The sequence below is a fragment of the Danio rerio genome, chromosome 17 (genome assembly GCF_049306965.1).
Source record: "Danio rerio strain Tuebingen ecotype United States chromosome 17, GRCz12tu, whole genome shotgun sequence".
Lineage (NCBI taxonomy): Eukaryota > Metazoa > Chordata > Actinopteri > Cypriniformes > Danionidae > Danio > Danio rerio.
Window position 1 is genome coordinate 9,437,725 of NC_133192.1, and position 27,276 is coordinate 9,465,000.

A 27,276-nucleotide genomic window follows, 5' to 3' on the forward strand; every position below is an offset into this window, starting at 1 on the left:
TCTGCAACTCTCTCAACAGCCAGACACAGTTAAAACATTTACAGTTATCATGGTTTCTATTTTAAACTATAGTAAACTAAAGTTTGAAACTATAGTTTAAAATAGACGAAGAATGGGCCTTGCTGCGCCCACCCACCATAACCCTCGCAGCGGGGAGTCCCACTACCGGCCTCACGTGTTTCCCTGAGGGTCCTCACGGCTTGTATTGATCCCTGCCTAGGGTTCACAAGCCGCCTCGCGTGGCTCCACTCGTACCGTCAGGTATTGAACTCACCTTTGTCAAGTACAAACAGCAACACCGAGCGAACTGACAACACAGAGAGAGAACCGACGAGCTTAATAGGAATGCATATGCAAATGTTTACAATGCCATGTCATTGCTGTGAGTCTCGTTGTCATGGTGAGCGCTGAAGAGAGCACACGTGATTGGAGCACACAGGCTCGGAAATCTTCGTCAAGGCGAGTTGCGGTCGGCTGTGGACAAATTCATATAAAATATACTGAATATTTATTTACATTTTTGTGCTGTGTAATATTCTGGGATGCAGTAGAATATGGAGACAGATGAATATAATTAAAGACAGATGCGGGACATTATAACAGAAAGTGAGCCCGGCTGGGACACACTACTATGACTGACAAACTCATAGTGGTGGTAAACTTCTTATTATCCAAGACCGCCATCTAGCGGTCACATAACCTAATAGCATGTTCCTTGTTACTAACCACCCCCACGGCCGAAAGGTCCAGCATGTGACCTTTTAATTATTTTATGTAATTTAATATTATATAATATATTTATTATATAAGTAATATAATTATTCATATTCAATGTATATTCCCGTCACGTCTGTGTTTTTGAGGCTGTTTGGTCACTTCATTCGTTTTATTCTGATCAGATATCTGATCTCTTAAACCAATTCAGAAGGTGATCTTGGATGCATTCCGCATGAAACTGGACAGGTATGATCACTTTTACACATAAATAATATAAATAAATAATTATGACTTAGAGAAATTTTGACCTGTGCCTGAAACACCTGTAAGTGCGCTTTTACAGCCAAAATTCTATTAAAAACATGTTTACTAATGTTCACCTATTTCAGAATACGCTGTTTTCATTTTATCCCACATAGAGTGAGAGCATTACTGTAAACATAGGCTACTTTTCTTTTGTGTTTACATTTGGATTAGATGTGGTCAACATCAGAAAGTAACCGGTTCATCTACGCAGGTGTTTCTCACACGCACACACACACAACGAAAGAGAGGGCACACACAGCTGGACAGAGGTTTGTTGCAATTTATTACACAGACTTCTACCATTTTTATATGAAGTTATTGATACTCATTTTATTGATGGCCTGCCCTAACCCTACACCTAGCCTACCCCTATAAGCTTAACCATCAAACCTGCTGTTTAAGTCTATTTGTTTGCCCTTCCCTAACCAGTCAAGCGTCATAATCATTTGTATAACCTGTTTGACCGGTTTATATCAAAAGTGAAAGTTTCAGCAGAATACATTTTGTCAGACAGCTGAACGACATCGCAAAAGCTGTTTGTGAATAAGTATGAGAACATATAATGCTACAGAGACGGAATGGATTTATGAATTGAATGTATAGTTTGTAGTTGATAAACTATTGAACTTCATCGTTGAGATAGAGGTAGGTTTGAGCAAATCAATCAATTTCTAAATGCATTTTTACATATTTTTGGGTACGTGCAAATATTTGTATTTATGCCCTTATTATTAGTTATTATGGCTTCATTTTTAAATAATATTTCATTTAAATACTAAAACTACCCTTTTGACACTACAAATTTAAAATCGCCTTTTAATGTTTGATTCAACTTATTTCGATTTGATTTTATTTCAAAATATAGCTAATAACCATACACATTTGTAATAAAACTAAAATGTATTTGATTTTTCAAATTTGATGTAGGAAACACTTCTGTTGAAGTGGGAGATTATATAAAATGAGTCTCTATGAGAAAAAAGATGAGAAACATCCAGAACCCAGCTGTGTGTCGGTGAAGAGTGACAGATCCATGGAATTTCCCCCTAAATTCAGTGACGAAGGAGTGGCATCTGACCATGAGTGAGTATTAATGTTTTCTTTTTACCATATTAAGTACATCAGAGAAACAATGTTTGAAACACAAACTAGATACCAGCAACTAAAAAAAGAGGATGTCAATTCGGAAGTTAATTTTTCATAATAGAATTGTGTAGTCATCTTGTTTGTTGCCAGTAATACTGCTTTCATGCAGGCTTTTTGCCTGTATCAGATATTCTTATTGCTAAGGGAAGTGCTGGAGCCCTCAACCACAAGGTGATGGACAAAATGCAAATATAGTAAAAACAGGAAACTCCAGCAACACATGTAATAAAAGAACATTTTAATAAAATAAAATAAATACCAACTTGTTTCGGCTTAAAAGCCTTTTTCAGGGCACTAAAAACACATCACACATAAACATTTTAAATCAGGGGTGTCAAACTCAATTCCTGGAGGGCCGAAGCCCTGCACAGTTTAGTTCCAACCCTGCTCCAACACACTTACCTGTAGGTTTCAAACAAACCTGAAGGAGGAGAATTAGTTTGATCAGGTGTGTTTAATTAGGGTTGGAACTAAACTGTGCAGAGCTGCGGCCCTTTTGGAACTGAGTTTGACACCTGTGCTATAAAGGCTTTAAATATCCATCTTGGAACATATAGTTTTGTATTAAAAACCGAGATTTTGGTTGTTACCCAATCAATCAGCAGGAGCTAACTACACTGCAAAAATTAATTTTCTTACTTAGATTGTTTGTCTTGTTTCTAGTCCAAATACCCAAAAATTCTTAAATCAAGAAGAATTTTCTAGAGAAGCAAAAGATAGTGTCTTGTTTTTAAGAAAAAATATGCCAAAATTGAGTTTATCCTTAAAACAAGTAAGATAATCTGCCAATGGGGTAAGAAAAATAAAAGGAGAAAGTAGATCATTGCTTTCTCCACTGGCAGGTTATTTTGCTTGTTTTGAGGAAAAACTAACTTAATATTGGCATATTATTTTTAAAAAACAAGACAATGTTTTGTTTGTCTAGAAAATGCTTCTTGATTTAAGAATTTTTAGATATTTGGACTAGAAAGAAGACAAAAAATCTAAGTGAGAAAAACATTTTTTTGCAGTGTACACAGGTGGTAATCAATTATTGACATGAATCCACTTCAGATCAACACATAATCAAACAATACAAATAAAATAAACTAAAAAAACATTTCAAAAGAAACTTAAATAACCTGTCAGAGAAACTAAAAAAAATCACTAAAGAAAAATGAATAATCAAGTTTTCTTGTTGCCATTAGTTGCTGAAGCTTTTGTCATTATATACACAACATTATAACAATTATCACTTTAACAGCTATAAAAAGCAAAACCTTCAACATTCCCCAAATTGTCCTGTAGCCGCTTATTTTATATCTTGCCTGTGTGCTTTGGGTCATTGTCCTGTTGAAAGATGAACTGTCACCCCAGTCTGAGGTACAGCTTGTTCAGGAGCAGGTTTTCATCAACTATGTCTCTGTACATTACTTAATTTATCCTACCCTTAACCCTGCCTAAATTCTGCTATTGTAAAATTATCCTCAACGCTTGTTGCTGCACCACTATGCTACATTCATTGCAGAGATGGCATTGTGAAAGAGCCCTTCAGCTGCCTTTTGGCAAACTCCAGGTGGACAGTCCATGTGCCTTTTACTGAGGAATGGCTTCTGTCACATCTGTTTGGTGGAGTGCTGCAGACATTGTTGTTCTTCTAGAAGGTTTTCTTCTGTCCACAGAGAAATGCTGGAGCACTTTCAGAGTGACCATGGGGTTCTTGATTTCCTTCCTGACTTTGGCCCTTGTCCCCTTATATCTACCAGAAAGACCAGGGAGATAATTGTGATACTGAATTACATTTATTGATGAGTATTGTTTGACAAGAGTATCATTTAACAAAACAGGATTTCTTTGGTGAAGGCCTTTTTCGTAGCTTGGTTTGGAAGCATTTAGATCCAGCTTCATCTGCCGAGGACGAAGGCAGAGGCAAAACTTTACCCCTGGACAGGGTCAACCTGGTGGTGGTGGTATGGAGGACGGGGGGAGAACGTCTGCGTCAGTGCCTGCAACCAAATGAATGAAATGAATGGACAGCTTATATATTCCTTGTGTCTCATGGCTATTGGTTGGAACTGATTGTAATAAGTGACGTGACATTTTGTCTTTCTGGTAGAACTATCGCTAAAAGCTACATTTCCCAGTTTAGCCAGGTAGCCCACCTTAGGACAAGTCATGTGGTTTCAAACTTCTTCCATTTACAGTTTACAGAGGCCACTGATCTCATTGGAATCTTCAATGGTGCAGAATTGTTTTTAGTACCCTTTCCCAGATCTGTGCCTCAATGTAATCCTGTCTCAGAGGTGAATAGACAATTTATTGGACTTCATGGCTTTGTTTGTACTCTGACATGCATTGTCAACTGTGCATTGTTCACACACCAGCGTATTGGTGAAGCGGAGACAGAATGATGAAGGCAAATTATGATATGGCGATGATTAGAAGGTCATGATAGACACAGGCCATTAGGCAAATTTGGCTAGGATGCCGGGGAGCCCATCCCTTCTGTTAACATTCTGTAAATTTTTATTTTTTCCAAGTGACCACAGAGAGTCAGAACATTGGTTTCAGTGTGAAGGCTGCAGAGTGCTAGTTGGTGTTTCTCACCTGTAATTTGAAAGTGGTGTTAGTACCGCATTCTACCCAGGGTTATGAAACCCTTATCAAAGTTTTGCATGCTGTTCATCTAATCAGTGACATTTTTAAGTGTAAAGCCCATCAGTAGAAACCAGATGCACCATATAAATTTATAATTTATATAAAAGAAAATTTACTTGTATGTAAAATACATTTCACATTGTCATTATGGGGTATTGTTTGTTAAATGTTGAGAAACGTATTGAATTTAATCCATTTTGGAATAAGGCTGTATTTTGTTTTGCAATTTTTTTTCTTAAGTATTAGCTGTCTCTGTGAGAAGGGAGGGGAGGATGGTGTTCAGACACATAAAACAGCATCTCCAGAGCCCAGTTGTGTGTCTGTGAAGAGTGACAGATCCATGGAATTTCCACCTAAATTCAGTGATAAAGCAATGACCTCTGACCATGAGTGAGTATGAATTTGCACAACATGATCAACAAGGATGTTGATCCAGGAATTCACTTTGTTAAAATATATTTATTATCTGTTTGGTGCAGTACATAATGTGTGGGAAATGGTATCAGTCAGACACATATACATCAATAAATCTCAGAGCAGATCTAGTTAGTTGGTGATGGTGGGGCTTTAAAGGAATTCTGAACCACCTTACAGCAAACACTGAACCACACTATTTAAATGCTGCAAAATCAAACTCAGTGGCTTTAGAATCACTGGAGGCCTTCAGTGTTCCTTTGCTGGCTTCTGGGTTTCCAGGACAGATTTTAAATTTGACTATAAAGGGTTTATGCTGATGAAAGAGAGACTATAAGTGAAGTTTATGTATAAACAAATTTCGAGAGGATCACGTGCTTATGATTGCTAGCAGCTGACCCGCATTATCTAATTCACTACGATCCAATCAGATGACTCCTAAACTACTATAAATACCCTGGGGTTTATTCCATTGCTATCTTCGTTTTGAAGAGTCCCCCCTTCCTCCCCTACTCCTCCTTCTTAGACGGGTGACACGGTGGCCCAGTGCCTAGCACTGTCGCCTCACAGCAAGAATGTCTCTGGTTCCTGGCTTTACCAAAACTAGCAGACATTTCTGTGTTTAGTTTGCACTTCTCCCCGTGCTCATGTGGGTTTCCCCCGGGTCCCCCGGTTTCCTCCCACCGCCTAAAAACATGCAATTAAGTCAATTGAACTATCCAAATTGTCAACATAGACACGCTTCTAGTTAGTAATTAATTTCAAGAGCATTCACTTGCTACAGCAGGGGAGTTATCGAGATCTACCTGAGCTCAAACTCCCCTCCCGCCTTGCAACGGGAGGGAGCCCTGGGCTCGAGGATCTCATGAGCTCAGGGCTCTCTCCCGGGACAGCATGCCAAACAAGCTTTTATAATTAATCATCAGCTAAGTGTGAACTCTTGAAATGTAATTGGCATGTTCATTTCACAACTATTTTGAGAAACACATTTGAATTTAAATATTTTTACAGTTTTACTGTTCATTCTGTTTCTACAGAGTAATGAATGATAAAGCAATCATATCGGTGAAACCCCGTCTGACCTGCATTGATTTTCAAACCCTCAACAGACAAAGAGTCAAAGACCAACACAAAACTAGCATGAAAGACAAGTGTGAGAGATTATTTGAGGGAATTAAACTAGAAGAGAACCAAACCCTCCTGAACAGGATCTACACACAGCTCTACATCATAGAGGGAGAGAGTGAAGGAGTGAATGAAGAACATGAGGTTTTACAGATGGAGAAAACAGCCAGAACACAAGACACTCCAATCTACTGCAATGACATATTTAAACCCTTACAAGAACCAGAACATGAGGAGAAAGACCAGATCAAGACTGTTCTCACTAAAGGCATCGCTGGAATTGGAAAAACCGTCTCTGTGCAGAAGTTCATTCTAGACTGGAGTGAAGGAAAAGCCAATCAGGATGTAGATTTCATGTTTGTGCTTCCATTTCGAGAGCTGAACTTGATTAAAGATCATCAGTACAGTCTTCACACACTTCTGCTGGACTTTCATCCTGAACTTCAAGATCTGGACTCAGAGATGTATGAGGAGTGTAAAGTCGTGTTCATCTTTGATGGTCTGGATGAAAGCAGAATCCCACTGAAGTTTTCAGACAGACGGAAAGTTAGTGATGTGAATGAGTCTTCATCAGTGGCTGTGTTGATGTCAAACCTTATCAGAGGAGATCTGCTTCCCTCTGCTCACATCTGGATCACCTCCAGACCAGCAGCAGCCAATCAGATCCCCTCAAAATACATCAACCGTCTGACAGAAATTCTGGGATACAATGATTCTCAGAAGGAGGAATATTTCAGGAAGAAAATCAGCGATGAGCATCAAGCCAGCAGAATCATCTCCCACATCAGAAGATCCAGAAGCCTCCACATCATGTGTCACATACCCGTCTTCTGCTGGATCTCAGCCACTGTGCTTCAGAAGCTCCTGAATGAAGATGACAGAGCAGAAATCCCTCAAACTCTGACTGAAATGTACATCCACTTCCTGCTGACTCAGATCAACATGAGGAACCAGAAGTATGAAGAGAGAGATCCAGAGAATCTCCTGGAGTCCAGCAGAGAGATGATCGTGAAACTCGCTGAACTGGCTTTCAAACAGCTGATGAAGGGCAATGTGATGTTCTATGAAGAGGACCTGATTGAGAGCGGCATAGATGTCACCAGTGCTGCAGTGTATTCTGGGATTTGCACTGAGATCTTTAAGGAGCAATCTGTGATTCATCAGAGGAAAGTCTACAGCTTCATTCATCTGAGCTTTCAGGAGTTTCTCGCTGCTTTCTTTGTGTTTTACTCATATGAAGTCAAGAATAAAGAGTCACTGAAGTTATATCTGAAGGGATATAAATGGTACAGCCGAGAAATCTCTCTGTTTGATCTACTTGAAGGCTCCATTGAAAAATCATTGCAGAGTGAAAATGGACATCTGGATCTTTTCCTGCGGTTTCTGCTGGGAATCTCACAGGACTTTATTCAGAAGCTCTTGCAGGATCTATTGACACACACAGAGAACAGTTCAGAAAGCATTAGAAGAATCACACGGTACATTAAAGATAAAATCAAAGGTGATGAACATCTCTCAGCTGACAGATGCGTCAATCTGTTCCTCTGTCTGCTGGAAATAAATGATCAGACTCTGTACAGAGAGATTCAGAAGTTTGTGAAATCACAGAATTGCTTAGTGGAGAAGCTTTCTCCGTCTCACTGTTCAGCAATCTCCTACATGCTTCAGATATCTGAGGTGGTGCTGGATGAGTTTGATCTGAAGAAATACAACACATCAGATGAGGGTAGAAGGAGACTGTTACCAGCTGTGGTGAACTGCAGAAAAGCTCAGTGAGTATTAAGTTAAATGATAGCTGATGTACTATTTTTTATTTAATACTATAGTCCACTTCCTTGTTCAGATCATATTTATTAAGGTTTGGCATAGTATAATCTCTGGAAATGAATCATATTTCAAAGATTTGTTTAATTTAAAGATTTATAGGTTTGACTATTAAAGCACCTGTTTTCTGTTTGTTTGTTGTTGTTTTTGTTTTGTTTTTTTGTTACTGTGCTGCACAGGCTGTAAAAGTTTCATTGAAATGACATTTTAGTTATAAATTTTTGTTTTTGTTATTCATGTGTGTGAATTGTACATGGAACATTAGAAATGTCTACATTAAATTACAATTAACAACTGTGGTATTTAACCCTAAGTGATTACACTGATTTAAACCTTTTTGAGTACTATTTTTATTATTTTATTTTTATTAATACAATTCCAGTTGATCTGTGATTTAACACAGAAATCAATTGACTCCTCTAAACTAAACCCTATTTTGTCTTATTTAACAGACTTGCTCGCTGCAATCTGACTGATCAGTGCTGTAATAGTTTGTTTTTATCTCTACAATCATCAAACTCACTGAGAGAGCTGGACCTGAGTCACAATGACCTGCAAGACTCAGGAGTGAAGCTGCTCTCTGATGGACTGAAGAGTTCACAATGTCAACTGGAGATACTGAGGTAAGAAAATCATACTGAGGTGGGTGTTAACATATTCATTTGATTAGGTAATTAAGTTTCATCTTGGTTATGAGATTAGTTTTTTTTTTTTTTTTGACTGCTAAAATGCTAAATCTTTTCTTATCTCACAATTTCTGATACCTGATACTCAAACAGCCGAACCACACACCATATCTGCGAAACCATTTCTCTTTGACTCAGTTTTTAATGTCATAAACACTTTTTGCAAAACAACACACAGTTTTCTAATTAACACACAAAAATCTATCATTAAGTATCTTTGTTTTTATTTTCAAACATAGCCAATCAAAATAGCACACTAGTTCATCTACACTGTCTCTTCAGATGGGATTTACTCAACAACAATTACTCACAGCTTAAGTTAAGTTACAGATTATGAACAATGGATGCAATAAATTTAGAAAGAAAAAGGAGGCGGAGAATGAGACAGGTGAGGAGGAAGAGCATGAGCTGGATGAAGGAGAGGAGGATAAAGCACAAGAACAGGATAAAGCACAGCAACAAGTGATCTCTCATAAGATCAAGGCCTTTGTCATTGATCATGTGATTCAGCCATAGTTTACCAGTAAGAGTCAGCCTAATTTGAGTTGATTAACTGCTGACGTTAAAACTTTCTGACTATATGTTGTAAAATATTACATACATTTTTACAGTTTGACACAAATTCACATTTGCAGCTAGCTCTCTGCAACTCTCACATGGTCGCCTACTGAAGCTAAGCAGGGCTGCGCCCGGTCAGTACATGGATGGGAGACCACATGGGAAAGCTTGCTTGCTGCCAGAAGTGGTGTTAGCGAGACCAGCAGGGGGTGCCCATCCTGTTGTCTGTGTGGGTCCTACAGCCCCAGTATATTGAAGCAGACTCTATATTGCTCAGTCTTTCGGATGAGACGTTAAAAAGAGGTCCTGACCCTCTGTGGTCATTAAAAATCCCAAGATGTCCTTCGAAAAAGAGTAGGGGTTTCACCCCAGCATCCTGACCAAATTTGCCTACTGGCCTCTGTCCATCATGGCCTCCTTACCCTCCCCCTATCACAATTGGCTTCATCACTCTGTCGGATCTCCACCAATCAGCTGGTTTGAGGTGTGTTTGATCTGGCGCAAAATGACTGCCGTTGCGTTATCCAGGTGGATGCTGTACATTGGGGGTGGATGACGAGATTCCCCCCTATAGTGCTTTGAGTGCCCAGAAAAGCACTATATAAATGTAAGGAATTATTCATTCATTAATTTTCCTTTCGGCTTAATCCCTGTATTAATCCAACGTCTCCACAGCGGAATGAACCACCAACTTATCCAGCAAGTTTTTATGCAGTGGATGCCCTTCCAGCTGCAACCCATCTCTGAGAAACATCCACACACACACTCATTCACACTCATACACTACGGACAATATAGCCTACCCAATTCACCTGTACTACTTGTCTTTGGAATTGTGGGGGAAACCGGAGCACCCGGAGGAAACTCATGCGAACACAGGGAGAACATGCAAACTCCACACAGAAATACAAACTGACCCAACCAGAGCTCGAAGCAGCGACCTTCTTGCTGTGAGGCAACACAGCACTACCTACTATCTACCTACTACCTACTTTTTTGTGTAAGTTATGAAAAACAAAGTCTGTTGTAGCAGTTTGGTGTTTCTTAAGACTTGCTCTTGCCTGTTGGTCAACATTAAATTCAATGAGTAAAATATTAAAGTTGTAAGGAGTAGAGATGAAGAAAAGCGCCTACTGAAGTCATTTCTGCTCAATCCACACTGGGACATTAATGTTAAAGAAATCTGAACCGTCCTGTTTATAAAAAAGTTTGAGATTATCTCCAGTCACGGATGATGTGTTGTTTGTGTGTGTTTGTAGATTATCTGGCTGTATGGTGACAGAGAAAGGCTGTTGTTTTCTGGCTTCAGCTCTGAGATTAAACCCCTCACACCTGAGAGAGCTGGATCTGAGCTACAATAAACCAGGACAATCATTAGTGGAGCTAATCTCTGATAAAAACTACAGACTGGACAAGCTCAAGTAGGTTCAACAATAACTACATCAAATGCATTTGTTTATGTTAACGCTATCAAGTATATGTTCGAGCTAATGAAAATCAATACAGTTTGTAGATATTTGACAGAAAACAAAACAAATTCTACTAACGTCCAGGAAGGTAGGTGGAATAGGGGTCAGTATGGTAAAAACTGGCACAGAGTGAGTGGAGCAGACAACCAGGGCAGAAAATAAATGACCTCTGACAAGTAGTCATCTCTAACATCAATGATAGTCTCAGGGCAGACAAACGGTTCAGTAGTCTAAGGCAGTGGTTCTCAAACTTTTTCATCAAGTACGTACCACCTCAGAAAAAACATTGTCTCTCCAAGTACCACCATAATGAACAGTTTTGAAATACAGTATTGTAGTAGGCCCAGTAAAGCAGCTACAGCTCTGTATAGTTAAAAAACGAGGCAGATTCATTCCTATTAATATGAATATTATTGTCAGCCACTTTAAACATTAGAAATAGTTTGAACATAAAAAAAACTAAAAACGTCAACATTTAAATTAAACTTTGCTTTTAAAGGTTAAAAATAATAGGTTACTGTTCTTAAAAAATAAAAAAACCCATGTACTTAAAAGTATTACCATATAGTAGCCCGTTTATCAACACCAGGAAATATAGGCTATATGTGATCATATTCATATATAAAAAAAAATTGTTCTGTAGCAATGGCTATTTTCAAACGAAGATAGAGTTTTGATCCAAGAACTCATTTACTGAAATAAACACAACAGGTAGAGTTTGATTCAATAACTTTTTAAGTAGAGTAGAGTAGAGTAGAGTAGAGTAGAGTAGAGTAGAGTAGAGTAGAGTAGAGTAGAGTAGAGTAGAGTAGAGTAGAGTAGAGTAGAGTAGAGTAGAGTAGAGTAGAGTATGATCCAAGAACTCTTTTACTGAAATAAACACAACAGGTAGAGTTTGCTCCAATAACTTTTTGAGTAGAGTAGAGTAGAGTAGAGTAGAGTAGAGTAGAGTAGAGTAGAGTAGAGTAGAGTAGAGTAGGATCCAAAAACTCTTTTACTGAAATAAACACAACAGGTAGAGTTTGCTCCAATAACTTTTTGAGTAGAGTAGAGTAGAGTAGAGTAGAGTAGAGTAGAGTAGAGTAGAGTAGGATCCAAAAACTCTTTTACTGAAATAAACACAACAGGTAGAGTTTGCTCCAATAACTTTTTGAGTAGAGTAGAGTAGAGTAGAGTAGAGTAGAGTAGAGTAGAGTAGAGTAGAGTAGAGTAGAGTAGAGTAGAGTAGAGTAGAGTAGGATCCAAGAACTCTTTTACTGAAATAAACACAACAGTAAATCCAGGCAGAGAAAACAAGACAAGGGCATAACAGAACAGAAACAAATATGCACAAAACACCCAGTCTAACAAGCACGACTCTAGATCAAGAGCCAGGGCATGTATGGGTGTAAAATCAACAAGTTATAGCAAAAAATTATAACAGCTATCAAGGAGGTAGGTTTGAGCAGAGATATCAAAGAAGGCAGAAGCAAACAAAGTGAAAAAACTGAGGTGCAAAAACAAAACACAAAGAAACAAACAGTTAACATATTTCAGACTAATATTCTTACAAAATCTCACTGACAGTCTCAAACACACAAAGTTAAATCTTTAATTTAGAATCAAATTATGATTAGTAGCAATAGTATTAGTAGAGGTATTAGGGTTATTGATGCTTTGTCTTTTTTGTCATTATTATATTCATTTGTTTTAATAGCATGGATAATGCAGCAGCATGCAGGATTACAACAGGACTACAGAAATGTAAGTTCATTCACACATTTTTGGTACATTTTGAGTAGGTAATATTTTCTGTTCTCTAAACCCTACAACAAACACTCTTCTGGAAGTGTTTTGTTAATTTGACTAAAGTCATTGAAACACGCACTTCAGCATATTAGTCAAATTAACCAGATTTTATAGTCATTCTTTCTTTACCGTAACTCTTCTTATTCAGATGCAAGCCAGCTCACACTGGATGTAAACACAGCACACACTTATCTCATTCTGTCTAATCGGGAAAGAATGGCAACACTTGTGACAATGAAGCAGTTGTATCCTGATCATCCAGAGAGATTTGATGAGAGTCATCAGGTTCTGTGTAAAGAGAGTCTGACTGGACACTGTTACTGGGAGGCTGAATGGAGCGGGGACGAAGGAGTTAATATGTCAGTGGCATATAAAGGAATCAGCAGGAAAGGAGGGGGTGAAGAATCTTGGTTTGGATATAATAAAAGGTCATGGAGTCTGATCTGTTTCAAGAACAGATTGATTGCCAAGCACAATAATAAGATCACATTTATAGATGTCCCTTCATGTCCATTTAGTAGAGTAGGAGTGTATCTGGATTGGCCTGCTGGCACTCTGTCCTTTTACAGCGTCTCTGACACAAACACACTCACACACTTACACACATTTAACACCACATTCACCGAGCCACTCTATGCTGGATTCGGGCTTTATTTTGGTAGTTCAGTGTCTTTGTGGGAGATTAAACAACACAGATGAGTTATAGAAACACACACAAATAATGTCTGTCTTTAAATCAGTTAATTTTAGCATGTATATACTGATTTTAATGCATTAATTTATATTTACTAATGAGACTTTAGTCTTACCTATTGTATTTTACCCTTCGTTTCTATTTATTTTGTTCAAAGCATTTATTTATTATGAGTATATACAGTTGAAGTTAGAATTATTAGCCCCCCTGAATTATAAGACCGCTTGTTTATTTTTTCCCAAATTTCTGTTTAACGGAGAGAAGATTTTTTTCAACACATTTCTAAACATAATAGTTTTAATAACTCATTTCTAATAACTGATTTATTTTATCTTTGCCATGATGACAGTGAATAATATTTGACTTGATATTTTTCAAGAAACTTCTATACAGCTTAAAGTGACATTTAAAGGCTTAACTAGGTTAATTAGGTTAACTAGGCAGGTTAGAGTAATTAGGCAAGTTATTTTATAACGATAGTTTGTTCTGTAGAATATCAAGAAAAATATATAGCTTAAAGGGGCTAATAATTTTGTCCCTAAAATGGTGATTAAAAAAATCATAACTGCTTTTATTCTTGCCGAAATAAAACAAATAAGATTTGCCTGCTCTGATAAACATATTTTAGAAAATATATTAAAAAGAAGGTAAACATTTAAAGGGGGCTAATAATTCTGACTTCAACTGTATCTATAATGAAGCAATAAACTAAATATTTTTGTGTTATTATACATATTAAAGTTTTTTGTAGCTTAGGTCAATATCATAATAATACTGTATCGTAATAAACGCTTCAGCAATTAAATGCAACAATAAAATCTGAAACTGGCAGAAGCCTATTGTAAACACAGTTGAAAGTGGCTTATTACTAAACATGACAGAAATTGTTTTGTTTTAGAATCCAACGATTGACTTTATAGCTTGTAGTTTAGTGAATGTTTTGAAATATTTGTTGAGATGACTGAGAAAAGCTGTTTTTACTGCACGTTTGCATGTTTTTCATTAACTATGGAAGTCCATTCCCACCACCGAATAAAAATAAAGGTTATTGCAACGTTTACATCTCTTGTGAAACTCATAATTCTGACTTTGTTTCTCAGAATTGTGAGATGTAAACTCGAAATTGCAAGTTATAAATTCAGAATTGCAACATATCAACTTACAATTCTGAGAAATAAATTCACAATCACTTTTTTCATTTTATTCAATGGTGGGAACATACTTCCATACATAGCATATAGGCTATTCAAGACTGAAAGGGTGGTAAATGTAAAAATACATAATGATGTACATGAAAATTGATTCAAACTTCAAAAATAAAAGTTTTACATTTCTGTAACGCTCCCTGTTAGTAGTGTTTTAAGTGTGTTTTAGTGTGTTCTGAATGAGAATTGTTGTCAGTGGTTTGGTGAAAAGGTTCTGAGACGAACTCACGTGTTTGTCTGGCTGCATGAGTTTTGAGGAGAGCTGAACTGAAACCAAAAGCATTAAATAATATAGTAAACATTTGAAGTGGATCAAGAAAAGTTAATCAAAGTCATCCTAAGACAATAACGGGTTGGCTAGTATCGTAAAGTGGTTTTAAGACAACTCAGAGGAAAAGTTTTGATAATCTTCAAGTGTTGACTAATGTACATTTTAAATTACGAATATTCTATTTATCAACTCATTCAATTTAGAGTGTTTGTTTTCTGCAAGATCTAATGACAGATGAAGTCATGTCTTAAAAACTTGTCAGGATGTTTTCATGTAGGCTATTTAAAAGGTGGTCCAGAGTGTTTTTAAAGCTTGGTTGTGTTTATAAGATGGAAAGCATGTATTTATCCGTGGTTACCACAGTGGAATGAACCGCCAACTATTCCAGCAAATGTTTTACGCAGTAGATGCCCTTCCAGCCACAGCCCGGTACTCTCTTGCATTTACACACACACACACACACACACACAATTCAGTTCATCCCATTCACCTACAGTTTAGCGCATGTCTTTGGAACTGTGGGAGAAACCGGAGCACCCAGAGGAAACCCATGCCAACACAGGGAGAACATAAACAGAAATGCCAACTGACACAGCAGGGACTCGAACCAGCAACCTTCTTGCTATGAGGTGCTATTGAAGTAAGACTAATCATTCATTTTATTGTGTTGTTTGTACACAGGCATATAATATGTGAGTCCAGTGTGGTGTATTCATCTGACCACATAAGGACGCTGTCAACCTCTTATTGAGATAAATACCCTACAACAGACCTGTTTTTTCATTCATTCATTTTCCTTCGGTTATAGTTCCTTTATTCATCAGGCTTCGCCAGAGAGGAAAGAACCGCTTACTATTCCAGCATATGATGTACGCAGCGGATGCCCTTTCAGCCGCAACCCATACACTCATACACAATCCAGTTTATCCATTCACCTACAGTATAGCGCATGTCTTTGAACTTGGGGGGAAACCGAAGCACCCTGAGGAAACCCACGCCAACACGGGGAGAACATGCAAACTCCTCACAGAAATGCCAACTGACACAGCAGGGACTCGAACCAGCGACCTTCTTGCTCTGAGGTGCTATTGAAGTAAGACTACTCATTTATTTTATTGTGTTGTTTGTACACAGGCATATAATATAATGTGTAAGTCCAGTATAGTGCATTCATCTGACCACTAGAGGACTCTGTTGACCACTTATTGAGATAAATAGGCCACCACAGACCTGTTTTTGTTTGTGTTTTCTAAAATTTGTTTATCAATAATAAGACCGGTCATTTATGTATGTATACACAGACATATAATGTTAAATGTTGTATGTAAATACAGATATATAATGTTAAAATAAAAAATATGACTAATAAGAATCATGTTATGGTGGCTCAGAAGCACCTCACACCAAGAAGGTCGCTGGTTTGAGTCCTGGGTCGGTTGGCATTTCTGTGTGGAGTTTGCATGTTCTCACCATGTTGGTGTGGGTTTCCTCCGGGTGCTCCAGTTTTCCCCCACAGTCCAAAGACATGCTCTATTGGTGAATTGAATAAATCAGTGGTTCTCAAACTTTTTTCACCAAGTACCACCTCAGAAAAAAAATAGTCTCTCCAAGTACCACCATAATGACCGGTATTGAAATAAAGTAGCGTAGTTTGCCAAATTAAGCAGCTACAGCACTGCTAAGTTCGAAAACAAGAAGGTCATATTCATTCAACGAAATTATATTCCATACAAAATATGAATCTGATCAGTCGGTTCTTGTAGCGTGACTCGCGGTGCAGCATTCTGAAAAGTTAAGGTGCTTTCAACTGCGTACGCCTGGAATAGGCAAGCGCGCCGAGCTTACTCATTTTGCTAGCCTGTGGGTTAAATATTGTTATTCAAGTGACTGAGATGTAACGAGAATCCGGTCATTTTTCAAAATAAAAGATTTTTCAAAATAAATGATCGTTCAGACTCAGATTATTAACAAAACCGAAATAATTAAGGATTTTTTGGGCCGCCTGGTACCAATATAACTTATCTGCTCTGCAAGCACCACGCACCTTTCTCTAGTTCTGCGACAATTACATGTATTTTTAGCAGCTGATGACCTGATGCAATAAAGTAAACATTCTAAGCACAGCACTTTGGTCGCAGGCTTTAGAGAACAGCCTAGAAGTAAGCCTGCGTACCACTAATACACAAACAGTTTGAGAACCACTGGAACAAAACTAAATTGGCCGTAGTGTATGACTGCGAAAGTGAGAGTGTATGGGTGTTTTCCTAGTTCTAAGTTGCAGCGAGAAGAATATGCGCTGTGTAAAACATATGCTTGATAAGTTGGCGGTTCATTCCGCTGTGGTGACCCCTAATGAATAAAGGGATTAAGCCGAAGGAAAATGAATGAATGAAGAATCATGTTAGAAATAAAAAAATGACGACCCTCATTGATATAAAATTAAGCTACTTACTTTATTTTTCAAACATCACATCTCTCAACAAGCCATTTCTAAAGCTTACATTACATAAAGCAATAATTCATAAATACTTTGTTTTTCAAGTGCTCAGTGGGGATTTGGGGAGTCCCATAACTGTGATTATTAAACACGTCACCTCTCATCTGAGAGCAAACTATTCGACACCACACTGTCAGACTGGAGGGATTTTGTCCATGGAGCATCCACACTTCTCCACAATCATATTAGGGAATTCTGCCACCTCGATTTCAGTGTAATCTCCCTTTTTGACCAGGTACATCATGGGCAGCGGCGCGCTCTCCATCACTGCACATGTCCTCTGTCCATATCCATAGAAACCACGTTTGGGCTGCTTGCATCCTCCAGCGCACCTGAACGCCTGGTACCCGGCCGGCTCAATGATCCAGTACTGAGTCCAGGTGAGCTCACGGAAGTTGATGAAATGCTCCTCCCGACAACATTTGCTGCTGTTTGGGCTGGAGTTACAGTTGCCTTGGGATCTGTTGATAAGACAGTAAAGGATACTTGTTAGTTTATATAACCTATATAACTGAAAAATGCATCAAATCATATAATAAAGATAATAATAAATAGGAATTATTACAGAGTTTCTAATGTTTTTCAAGACAAAATAACATTTGAGCCATTAAATCAAGTACGTTTAAATGGTTTCTACACTATACTGTGTTTTGTGACAGACTTCATTATGTGCCATGAAAAATGTGAGACAAAAAGTCGTGACTACAAATGTTATTGATAGTATTTAATATTAATATTGTTTAATATTTAGGTTACTTATTTTAATTTGGTTAATCAAGTTACAACTTTACAAAGTTTAACACAATATGTTTAGTCAGATTGACTTCTGTAAGTTGAGGTGACTAGAAAATTTAAGTTGATTCAGCTAAATAAAATTTAGGAAGCAAGAATTTATTTACAGATATTTTTTTTATTTTAGCACAAAAGGAAAATAAAATTAAATATACTTCAAAAAATAATATTATTTTAATTTAAATAATTTATTATTTTAATATTTATATTTATATTTTATTTATATATTCTGTATTTGAACCCACTTATTTATTTATTTTTAAATATTTATTCAATTATTCTTTAAAGTATTGGATGTTTAGTTTACTTATTTTAATTAATTAAGTTATACGAAATTTCTAGTCATCTCGATTTACCTACGCCAAACTGACTAAAATATTAAGTTGTTTGAACTAAAGAAAATAGCAGCAAGGATTTATTTACAGATTATTTTTATTTTAGCACACCAATAAAGGGCAAAAAAGAAAAGAAAATGCATTTAAATACTTAAAATATATATTTTGTTTATATTTTCACTATTTGGATCCACTTATTTATTTATTTTTAAATATTTGTTTAATTATTAAAATTATTATTTTTTATTAATCAGGTTAAAACTTTTTTTAAGTCATGCAAAGTGTACCTTAATATTTTTAGTCAGTTCGACTTGGGTAAATCGAGTTGACTAGAAAATTTCAGTTGATTCAGATAAAAAAAAAAAAAAATAGGAAGCAAGAATTTATTTACAGATTTGTATTTTATTTTAACACACCAGCAATAGAAGACAATAAAGAAAGAAAATTTAAATATACTTTACAAATTATATTTTATTTAAATTTTCTCTGTTTAGACCCACTTATTTATTTATTTTTAAATATGTATTTAATTATTTTAAGTGTTTGATGTTTAGTTTAATTGGTTAATCAGGTTAAAACCTTTTTTAAGTATACAAAGTTTAACTTAATGTTTTTTGTCAGTTTGACTTATGTAAGTTGAGATGACTAGAACAGCTAGGTTAGCTAAAAAAATTAATGAAGCAAGAATTTATTTACGTTTTTATTTTAGCACACCAGCAGAAGGCAAAAAAAAAGTAAATATACTTTTAAAAATTATATTTTATTTAAATGGGCTCTATTTGGACCCACTTCTTTATTGTTTTTTATATATTTGTTTAGTTATTTAAAGTATATGTCAGTGATTTCACGACTTTACTCAGTATTTTAAGTGTAAATCTTTTAGTTTTTAGTAAATCATATAAATGTTTTACAGTGTAAAATCCCATACGAAAATCACAGAAGTTAAAATCAATTCAAAATCTGTTGTAACCAATAAAACCATGACATCTTTTGTGACAGTTTTCATCTCTATTAGGCAATCAATCATGCAAACTAAAAAAAAATTAATAACAACACTCACCCATATTCATCGAGGTCTAAAGTGTAAAGCACAAGTTCTGGTGCGCCCATGTCCTTCTCCAGGGTGTTTCCCTTTGGATCCTGTGTGGCGAAGCGCACTCTTTTGGCCATTTCAGCCGCATAACTCCCGGGTCTCTCTCCCTCAGTCCACACTTCCAGATGCAGAGGTGCTTTCTTTTGGGATTTAGACCAGTAATGAATGGCCTGGGTCACGTCGAAGCTCCTCCAGCCCGACTCGTGAATGGGAACCAGTCTGTTAAATGACCAAAGATGCATTAGTTTCCAGTTCAAATATGAACATGTATGCCATCTAGGCCTATGTAATTAGCATATATTTCCATATATATCAGATTTATATAGGTGTGTCATACCGTGAGTCTAGGAGTGATGTTCTATTGGAGCCGTTTTCCAGCACCTCCACCCAGTAGATGCTGACTCTGGCGTGGTTTATCGGCCTGTGGTGCCTCCGCTCCGGCTTGGACGGACTCTGAGCCGCGGTCTGGAAGAGCTTCAGTTCGGCCATCGTGACTTCGGTGTTTTCCTGAAGTCTGGCCTCCATGTCGAACACAAGACGCTGACGGGTGGTGTCCGAGTACTTGATTTCTCCGGTAATATCTGTTAAACATAAGCATTATTAGTTTAGTATTTGTAATTGATGTAGCTGTAAAATATGCTACTTATCGTTAGCTGTCTTTTATTGTTAATTTCAGTTGACTTGTTTTGATTTTGGTAACACTTAGTTATGTAATTTAATACCTTTACCAACACGAACAAACAATAAACAATACATTAATTACAGTATTTGTTTACATTAGTAAATGAAAATACAGTTGTACATTGTTAGTTCATGCTAACCCACGGTGCATTAACCACTGGTAACAAGCATGACTATGCATACCTATCATTAATAAATGCTGTACAGGTATTGTTTTTAATTAGTTCATATTAGTAAATATATTAACTATTAAAATCTTATTGTAAAGTATGACTAATGTCTTTGGGATAGGATGTCATTCAGACTAGCCTATTCAAAAAGTTGAAGTTATGGTAAGTTTGACAAACCTTTTAAGACAGAAAGTAACTAAAACTAATGCAGCAGTGAATATTACATTAATTAACACTTGTACATCATTTATTAGACCTGCTAATTTTTCATTTTTGTTAACATTATGTTTTTATTTAACAAATTTTATGCTTAAATGCATTTATAAATAAATCAAAATAAAGTAACTATGTAAATAATCTGTAGTTGCACTTGTAACCCTGTAGTGCATGGTTATCTTTTGCATATATTATTGTTTATCGTTAATTAGTTATAACAGTTACAACAACTAATAATAAAATATATGATATAAAAATAAGTTTTAAACATTTTTTAAATGTACATTATTTATTTTGTGTACTGTATGCATTTATACACATCAGTTCAAGCTATTGCAAATCATTAATATATTATTATTATACTAATAACGTTATTATTTCTAATCCATAATGAATAACTTTAACTTATGTAACTTATGAAGTTTTTTTTTGTTTTGTTTTTTGATTATTACATGGTTGGGATTTTTTATTTTTTATTTTTTTGCATGTATTATTGTTAATTCATGACACCAAAAATAGGATCTCATGTTAAAAGATGGACTGTTACTGTAACTTTTTTTACTGATTAATTTAGCAAATATGCATTGTATTTAAACAATAGTTTGCATTTATATATGTATTAATTAAATCTATTTCAAAGCATTATTGCATTAACAATGCATTTTTATTAATAAATTAAATGTAATTTATTTATTATGGAACTAATGCATGAAACATATTTACAAATAAAACAGGACATACTTTAATAAAGTAAATAAAATATAACGTACAATACAATAAGCACATAGTACAGTAATGTTGCATTTACTGCATAATAAAAACTGATTTGATCATGTCATAACAATGTGTTTTTATGTTACTGTAAATTATTTTATTGAGTTAATCAGGTTTCAAACTCAAGTTTCTTTCATTTTAAGTACAAATTTCAACATAAGTTTTAAGTATTTAAGTTGTAAGTTTAATTTATGTAAGTTTAAATGACATTTAAAATTAATATGATTCCATTTTTTACATTGTACTGTTCACTATAATTCATATAGGCATTATATTAATTAGTAATAAAAACACATATGAATTGTGCATAAGTAACCCACCTGCATTGCCGTGTATTCCCCTGAGTATTCCTGCCAGGCTGGGCAGAGATCTCCTCCTGCGCTGGTGATGGAGCTTCAGCATGGACAGATACTTGCTCTTAATGTGAGCCGGGACAACTAAATTCTCCAAATCCCGCTTCTGGATCCTGGGCGGTTCAGTTAGTCCGAGTTTTTGGAGTAGAGCCTGCTTGATGTCCTCATGCTGGAATCCCTGTGTGAGTGAGATCGCTGTGGTCAAAATGAACAGCTGGATGAACAGAGCCATGACTGATCTAACGATGCCAGTGAAAGAATGAATGACTGACTGAAGCTCTGAGGGTTTATATACAGTTTAAAGTACCCCCCTCCTCCTCCTCCCACCCTCCGTCTGGCTTTTCACACCTTCACAAAAGAGAGGGAGCCCAAAAAAGACACCCTTCAAAGCTTGTGTCCCATTTAGACCGACCATTGATGCTCATGTTGATAAGTATGTTCAGAACATTATATAGTTTTTATGCGTCTATGGATAATTAATAGTGTTAGTCAAGTAAATTTAAGTGCATTATTCAATTATTATAATATATTATATTATATTATATTATATTATATTGTATTATATTATATTATACTATATTATATTAGATTTTATTACAGTATATTACATTCTATTATATTATATTACATTGTTACATTATATTATATTCTATTATATTATATTACAGTATAATACATTATATTACACTATATTATATTATAATTATATTATATTATATTTACACAGTTTTTATTTAATGTTCTAAGAATTCTTTACTTATATAAATAAATTATATTTGTACTTATAAATAGATAGATAATATAGTTTAGTTTTTAAAAAGTTATTATGCTTTTATAATTATGTACTTTTGCATTTATTTATCACTTTATTCTATTCCAAAGCATTTACACATTACCTCCTAATATTTCATGTTGTATATCACGAATGCATTGTTTATACTTACTTTATTTTTAGTGATTATTTATGCATTTATTTTTCAGTTTAATGTATTTTAAGCAATTAACAATTTATTATTGTAAGCAGAAATTTATGCTTTTTATATAGAAAGTATTTATATTAAATATTACTATATTGTAAATATTCAATAGAATATTTATATATGCATACACATAAAAACTAGTATTAATTTTATTAACTAATTAGTAGTTAATGTATGTACACTATATATATATATATATATATATATATATATATATATATATATATATATATATACATACATACATACATACATACATACATACATACATACATACATATATAATAATATATGTGTGTATATAATAAACAGGGTCAATATAAAATTAATATATGTGTAAGGGCTGCACAATATCTAATTTCAGCATCGATATTGCAATGTGTGCATTCGCAATAGTCACATGGCGGAGTTTGATTCAGTGGATTTAGTGAACACAGTTGAAAAACACGTGATTTATGGTTACATTTGCAGTGACTCCACAATGTTACCAAAACTTTTACCATGGTTATGCTTTCTTCAGGCCCAAGTAAGCATTTAAAGCCAGTTCAAGCATTCTGCATTAGGAATTATAATGTTTGACACTTTTAAGAAAGATTAATTGTATTAATGCATATACCATTTTACACAATTGTGCATACAATAAATCTCCCTTTATTTTTATTTGTATCTTTGCTCATCTGTATTTATCAATGCTTGTTATTGATTTATATTAGTTTCTGCAAATGCACCACAAAATGATATAAATTACCCTAAATGAATACCCCCCCTCCCCCCCCCCACAAATTTTAAATTATTGCAATGTCAGTTTTTCTTAATATCGTGCTGCTCTAATATGTGTGTATTTAATTGTTATTCAGTATTTACTTAGTGTTCATATATTTTCTTAGTATATATATATATATATATATATATATTATATATATATATATATATTATATATATTATATATTATATATATTATATATAAGTAATATATCATATATTACTTAGCATTTATAGTATTTTTATTTTATTATTCTAGATCAAATGTGTTTTTTTTCTGAATAATTAGTAGTGTTTTTTTATTTATCTATATCTATTATTTCTGCCAGTATTTCAGTTCACTGTTTAGAGATGTATACAGATACAGGCACTCACTTAATATAAATATATTGCATTATATATTTTTAGCAATTCTGAAACATTTGTTTTTAAATATGCAGCTTTTTAAATTTAATATGCTCCTAATCTTTTATTATTTTTTAAATTCTGTAACAGCAGCATTTTCCTCTGCCTTGTATTGCAGCTCCCTCCGTTCTGCTGTCCAGCTTTAGCCATCTTTGGTCAGAGCATCAGTGTATTTGCAGCAGAGGAAAGTGTATTGCGAGCTGGCCACCCCTGCTGTCCTGCGCCACAGAGTCTTTCCTCCACAAACACAGGCAGTAAATCCAGCGGTGCGTTCTGGGATGTGGATTGGAGGGAGTTTTTCTCAAGAGGGTGATTATCTGTTACTATTGCAGGACTGCTCAGAGGCAGCGGAGTGAGCCCAGTCTGTGTGTTGTGTATTGGGCCGCAGGTTGTCCTGGATTGGCAGACAATGATGGCTGATGACGGATCACGTCACGTCAGACAGCTAAGCAAATTTACTTGCTGCGCTGCCATGTTTTCATGGTAATCGTGTTATTATGTGACGCTGTTTGTCAGGATGGGCAAGACAAGCATAATCCAATGTTTACGAATCAACATGGCTATTATTATTCCAAATGAAGTCAATAGCATTGCAGATAAGAGACGTTTTCTGCAAATGTAAAGGCCTCACATTCATTTTAGTCATTTTGTGGCTGAGCTAAAACTTCTTTCTTTTTAAATGAAGATATATTAAATACATTATGTATATATTTTTGAATATCATATTGGATATTTTGGGGGGGGGCTCATTTCATGCTAGTAATAAAAGGACAAGTATTTGTTGACCTCATATAGACTTAAATGTTAAATTATTGTAAAGTATTGTGTTTATTGTACATTAGACTGGTAAAAATGTCCTTTTTATTATAGACAGTGGACATTTGAAATGAATATTAATGAAAGGTGTACATTTTGATGTAATGCAGATAACTAAAAGGTTTGAGGTTTATTTTATTTGCTGCATAGCAATACAAAGACTAATTTATTGCAGACATTGTTTTTACATTAATTCAAAATACCCCACTTTTATTTTTAAATAACAAAGTAAATAAAACATGCACCAATAAATAAATTGAATTTAATTCTAAGAAATATGCTTTAGTATTTATAAAGTTTATTATTCTGAAAAATTACTATTCTGACACAATTAGTTCATTTAGTAGTGATCTATGTGAATATTTTAGAATTTTCATATTAATATTTAGGTAATAATAAAGGTAATAATTATAAAGATATATGTGATATATATATACACACACACACACACAGTCAGAATTATTAGTCATCCTTTGAATTTTCTGGGGTTTTCTTTTACATTTCCTAAATTATGTATAACTGAGCAAGGAAATTTTTACAGTATGTCTGATAAAAAAAAAATTCTTCTGGAGAAAGTCTTGTTTGTTTTATTATTGGCTAGAATAAAAGCAGTTTTTATTTTTTACAAACCATTTTAGGGTCAAAATTATTAGCCCCTTTAAGCTATATATATATATATATATATATATATATATATATATATATATATATATATATATATATATATATTTATATATTTTTTTTTTATTTTTTTTTTTATAGTCTTCAGAACAAACCATCGTTATACAATAACTTTCCTAATTACCCTAACCTGCCTAGTTAACCTAATTAACCTAGTTAAGCCTTTAACTGTATAATATAGTTTGAGGTTTATTTAATTTGCTGCATAGCAATACCAAGATTGAATAATATCAGACATTGTTAAACATCAATAAAAAAATTTAAAAAATTCTAAATATATTTCACAAAACCATTTCAAGTATATACAGTTCATACAAAAGTATAAGTTTACATCAAGAATAATTCTCATAAATATATTTTAATGTTTCTAAAGGGTTCTACTCTGAAAAATGACTAATTAAAAATATTAACTTAGATAAAAAAATAAACTATTCCTATTATATGAATATTTTAGTATTTCATTATATTATTTAGCTAATAACAGTAATATATACCAAAACATTGTTTTATTTGTATTTTTTAAACTGTAAATATTTTATAGTTTTATATTTATTTATTTTAAATAGTAAAGTAAATAAAATATCCATAAACAAGTATACAAAAGTAAAAGTTTGCATCAAAAATATTTCTCAAAAAAATGTTTTAATATTTATGAAGAGTACTACTCTTCTACTACTACATTTGGTTTTAGTACCTGTCTTTAGTATCTGTTATATGAATATTTTAGTATTTCATATTATTATTTAGCCAATAGCAGTACTAATGTACATACTAATAATAGTAATAATAATTTTTAACTTAAAAAAATAATAATAATATATGTATATGTGTATGTATGTATGTATGTATGTATATATATATATATATGTATATATATATATATGTATATATATATATGTATGTATATATATATATATATATATATATATATATATATATATGTATATATATATGTGTGTGTGTGTGTGTGTGTGTATTAATATATATATATATATTATATATTATATATATATATATTTTTTTTTTATCAAAATATATTCCACAAAACCATTTCAAGTAAATAAATATGCCCCAATAAGAATACAAAAGTATAAGTTTACATCAAGAATATTTCTTAGTAATATGTTTTTATTTATATAGGGTACTACTCTGAAAATGTGCTATATAGTATATATTTTAGAGAATAATACATGATTTCTATTATATGAATATTGGAGTATTTCATATTTATATTAAGATAATAACAGTGACAATTAACAAAACATTATTTTATTTGTTTTTAGTCTAAATATTTTTATCAAATTTATTATAATTATATATATTTAACTTTTTTGACCTAATATATTATTATTATTATTATTATTATTATTATTATTATTATCATCATTATTATTATTATTATTATTATTATTACAGACAAAAAGTTGTGATAATTGTTTTCCAATGTGTGAATGATTGTTTTATATTATACTTTATATGCATTTGATTTAATATGGTTTGAACATGACTATTACTTTATTATTTACTGGTCCTTAGTTTTATATATGTTATTTGTATATAAGTATATACAATCTATATATGTAAGATATTTCATGAGACAGTCCCATTAAAATTCCATTGAGCCTAATGTTTTGAATACACAGCATCATAACAAAAGATCTTAGGCCTGAGACTTTCAATGACTCATTAAGCTAAACTATTATGTATGCCTATAGACGGTTGTTTTGAAGGGTGGGGTGTTGCAACTGACTGTCTTTGATTTCTGCATGCTGTAGATTCTAGCACATCAATTAATTAGATGATCTAGACTGAAAGTGGCATTCCTCATTTTGCAGTTGCATATGAAAAGGGATCAGAAGGATTAAACCAACAATAACACTG

General features: G+C 34.1%; 2 protein-coding genes and 1 long non-coding RNA gene across 4 annotated transcripts; 2 read left to right on the top strand and 1 right to left on the bottom strand.

Moving 5' to 3' along the window:
• Positions 1-820: 820 nt before the first annotated feature.
• si:ch211-236p5.3 lies at positions 821-14,698 on the top strand. Of its 2 annotated transcripts, XM_073928150.1 has the most exons (9): positions 821-963; positions 1,195-1,292; positions 1,951-2,106; positions 5,047-5,196; positions 6,258-8,117; positions 8,622-8,792; positions 10,673-10,834; positions 12,579-12,625; positions 12,819-14,698. In XM_073928150.1, the coding sequence occupies exons 3-9, from the start codon at positions 1,985-1,987 to the stop codon at positions 13,367-13,369; spliced, it is 3,063 nt and encodes a 1,020-aa protein (XP_073784251.1). In that variant the 5' UTR covers positions 821-963; positions 1,195-1,292; positions 1,951-1,984; the 3' UTR covers positions 13,370-14,698. The 2 variants fall into 2 exon arrangements, with proteins under 2 accessions (XP_073784251.1, XP_073784250.1); XM_073928149.1 differs by lacking the exons at positions 821-963; positions 1,195-1,292 and adding an exon at positions 1,499-1,668.
• Positions 14,699-17,274: 2,576 nt separating this feature from the next.
• Positions 17,275-21,984, bottom strand: lft2 (lefty2). Its single transcript, NM_130961.1, is given in 4 exon segments — positions 17,275-17,798; positions 19,525-19,776; positions 19,895-20,138; positions 21,719-21,984. Coding segments are annotated over 4 exon segments (1,089 nt in total). The 5' UTR covers position 21,984; the 3' UTR covers positions 17,275-17,470.
• Positions 20,844-24,687, top strand: LOC141378518 (uncharacterized). Its single transcript, XR_012393234.1, has 2 exons — positions 20,844-21,933; positions 24,017-24,687. It is a non-coding gene; the product is annotated as an uncharacterized lncRNA (long non-coding RNA).
• Positions 24,688-27,276: the final 2,589 nt, after the last annotated feature.

Coding starts and splice junctions, on each gene's coding strand:
- si:ch211-236p5.3 (XM_073928150.1), top strand. CDS start 1,985: ATGAGTCTCTATGAGAAAAAAGATGAGAAACATCCAGAACCCAGCTGT. Junction 8,118..8,621: donor GTGAACTGCAGAAAAGCTCA/GTGAGTATTAAG, acceptor CTTATTTAACAG/ACTTGCTCGCTGCAATCTGA. Junction 8,793..10,672: donor TGTCAACTGGAGATACTGAG/GTAAGAAAATCA, acceptor GTGTGTTTGTAG/ATTATCTGGCTGTATGGTGA.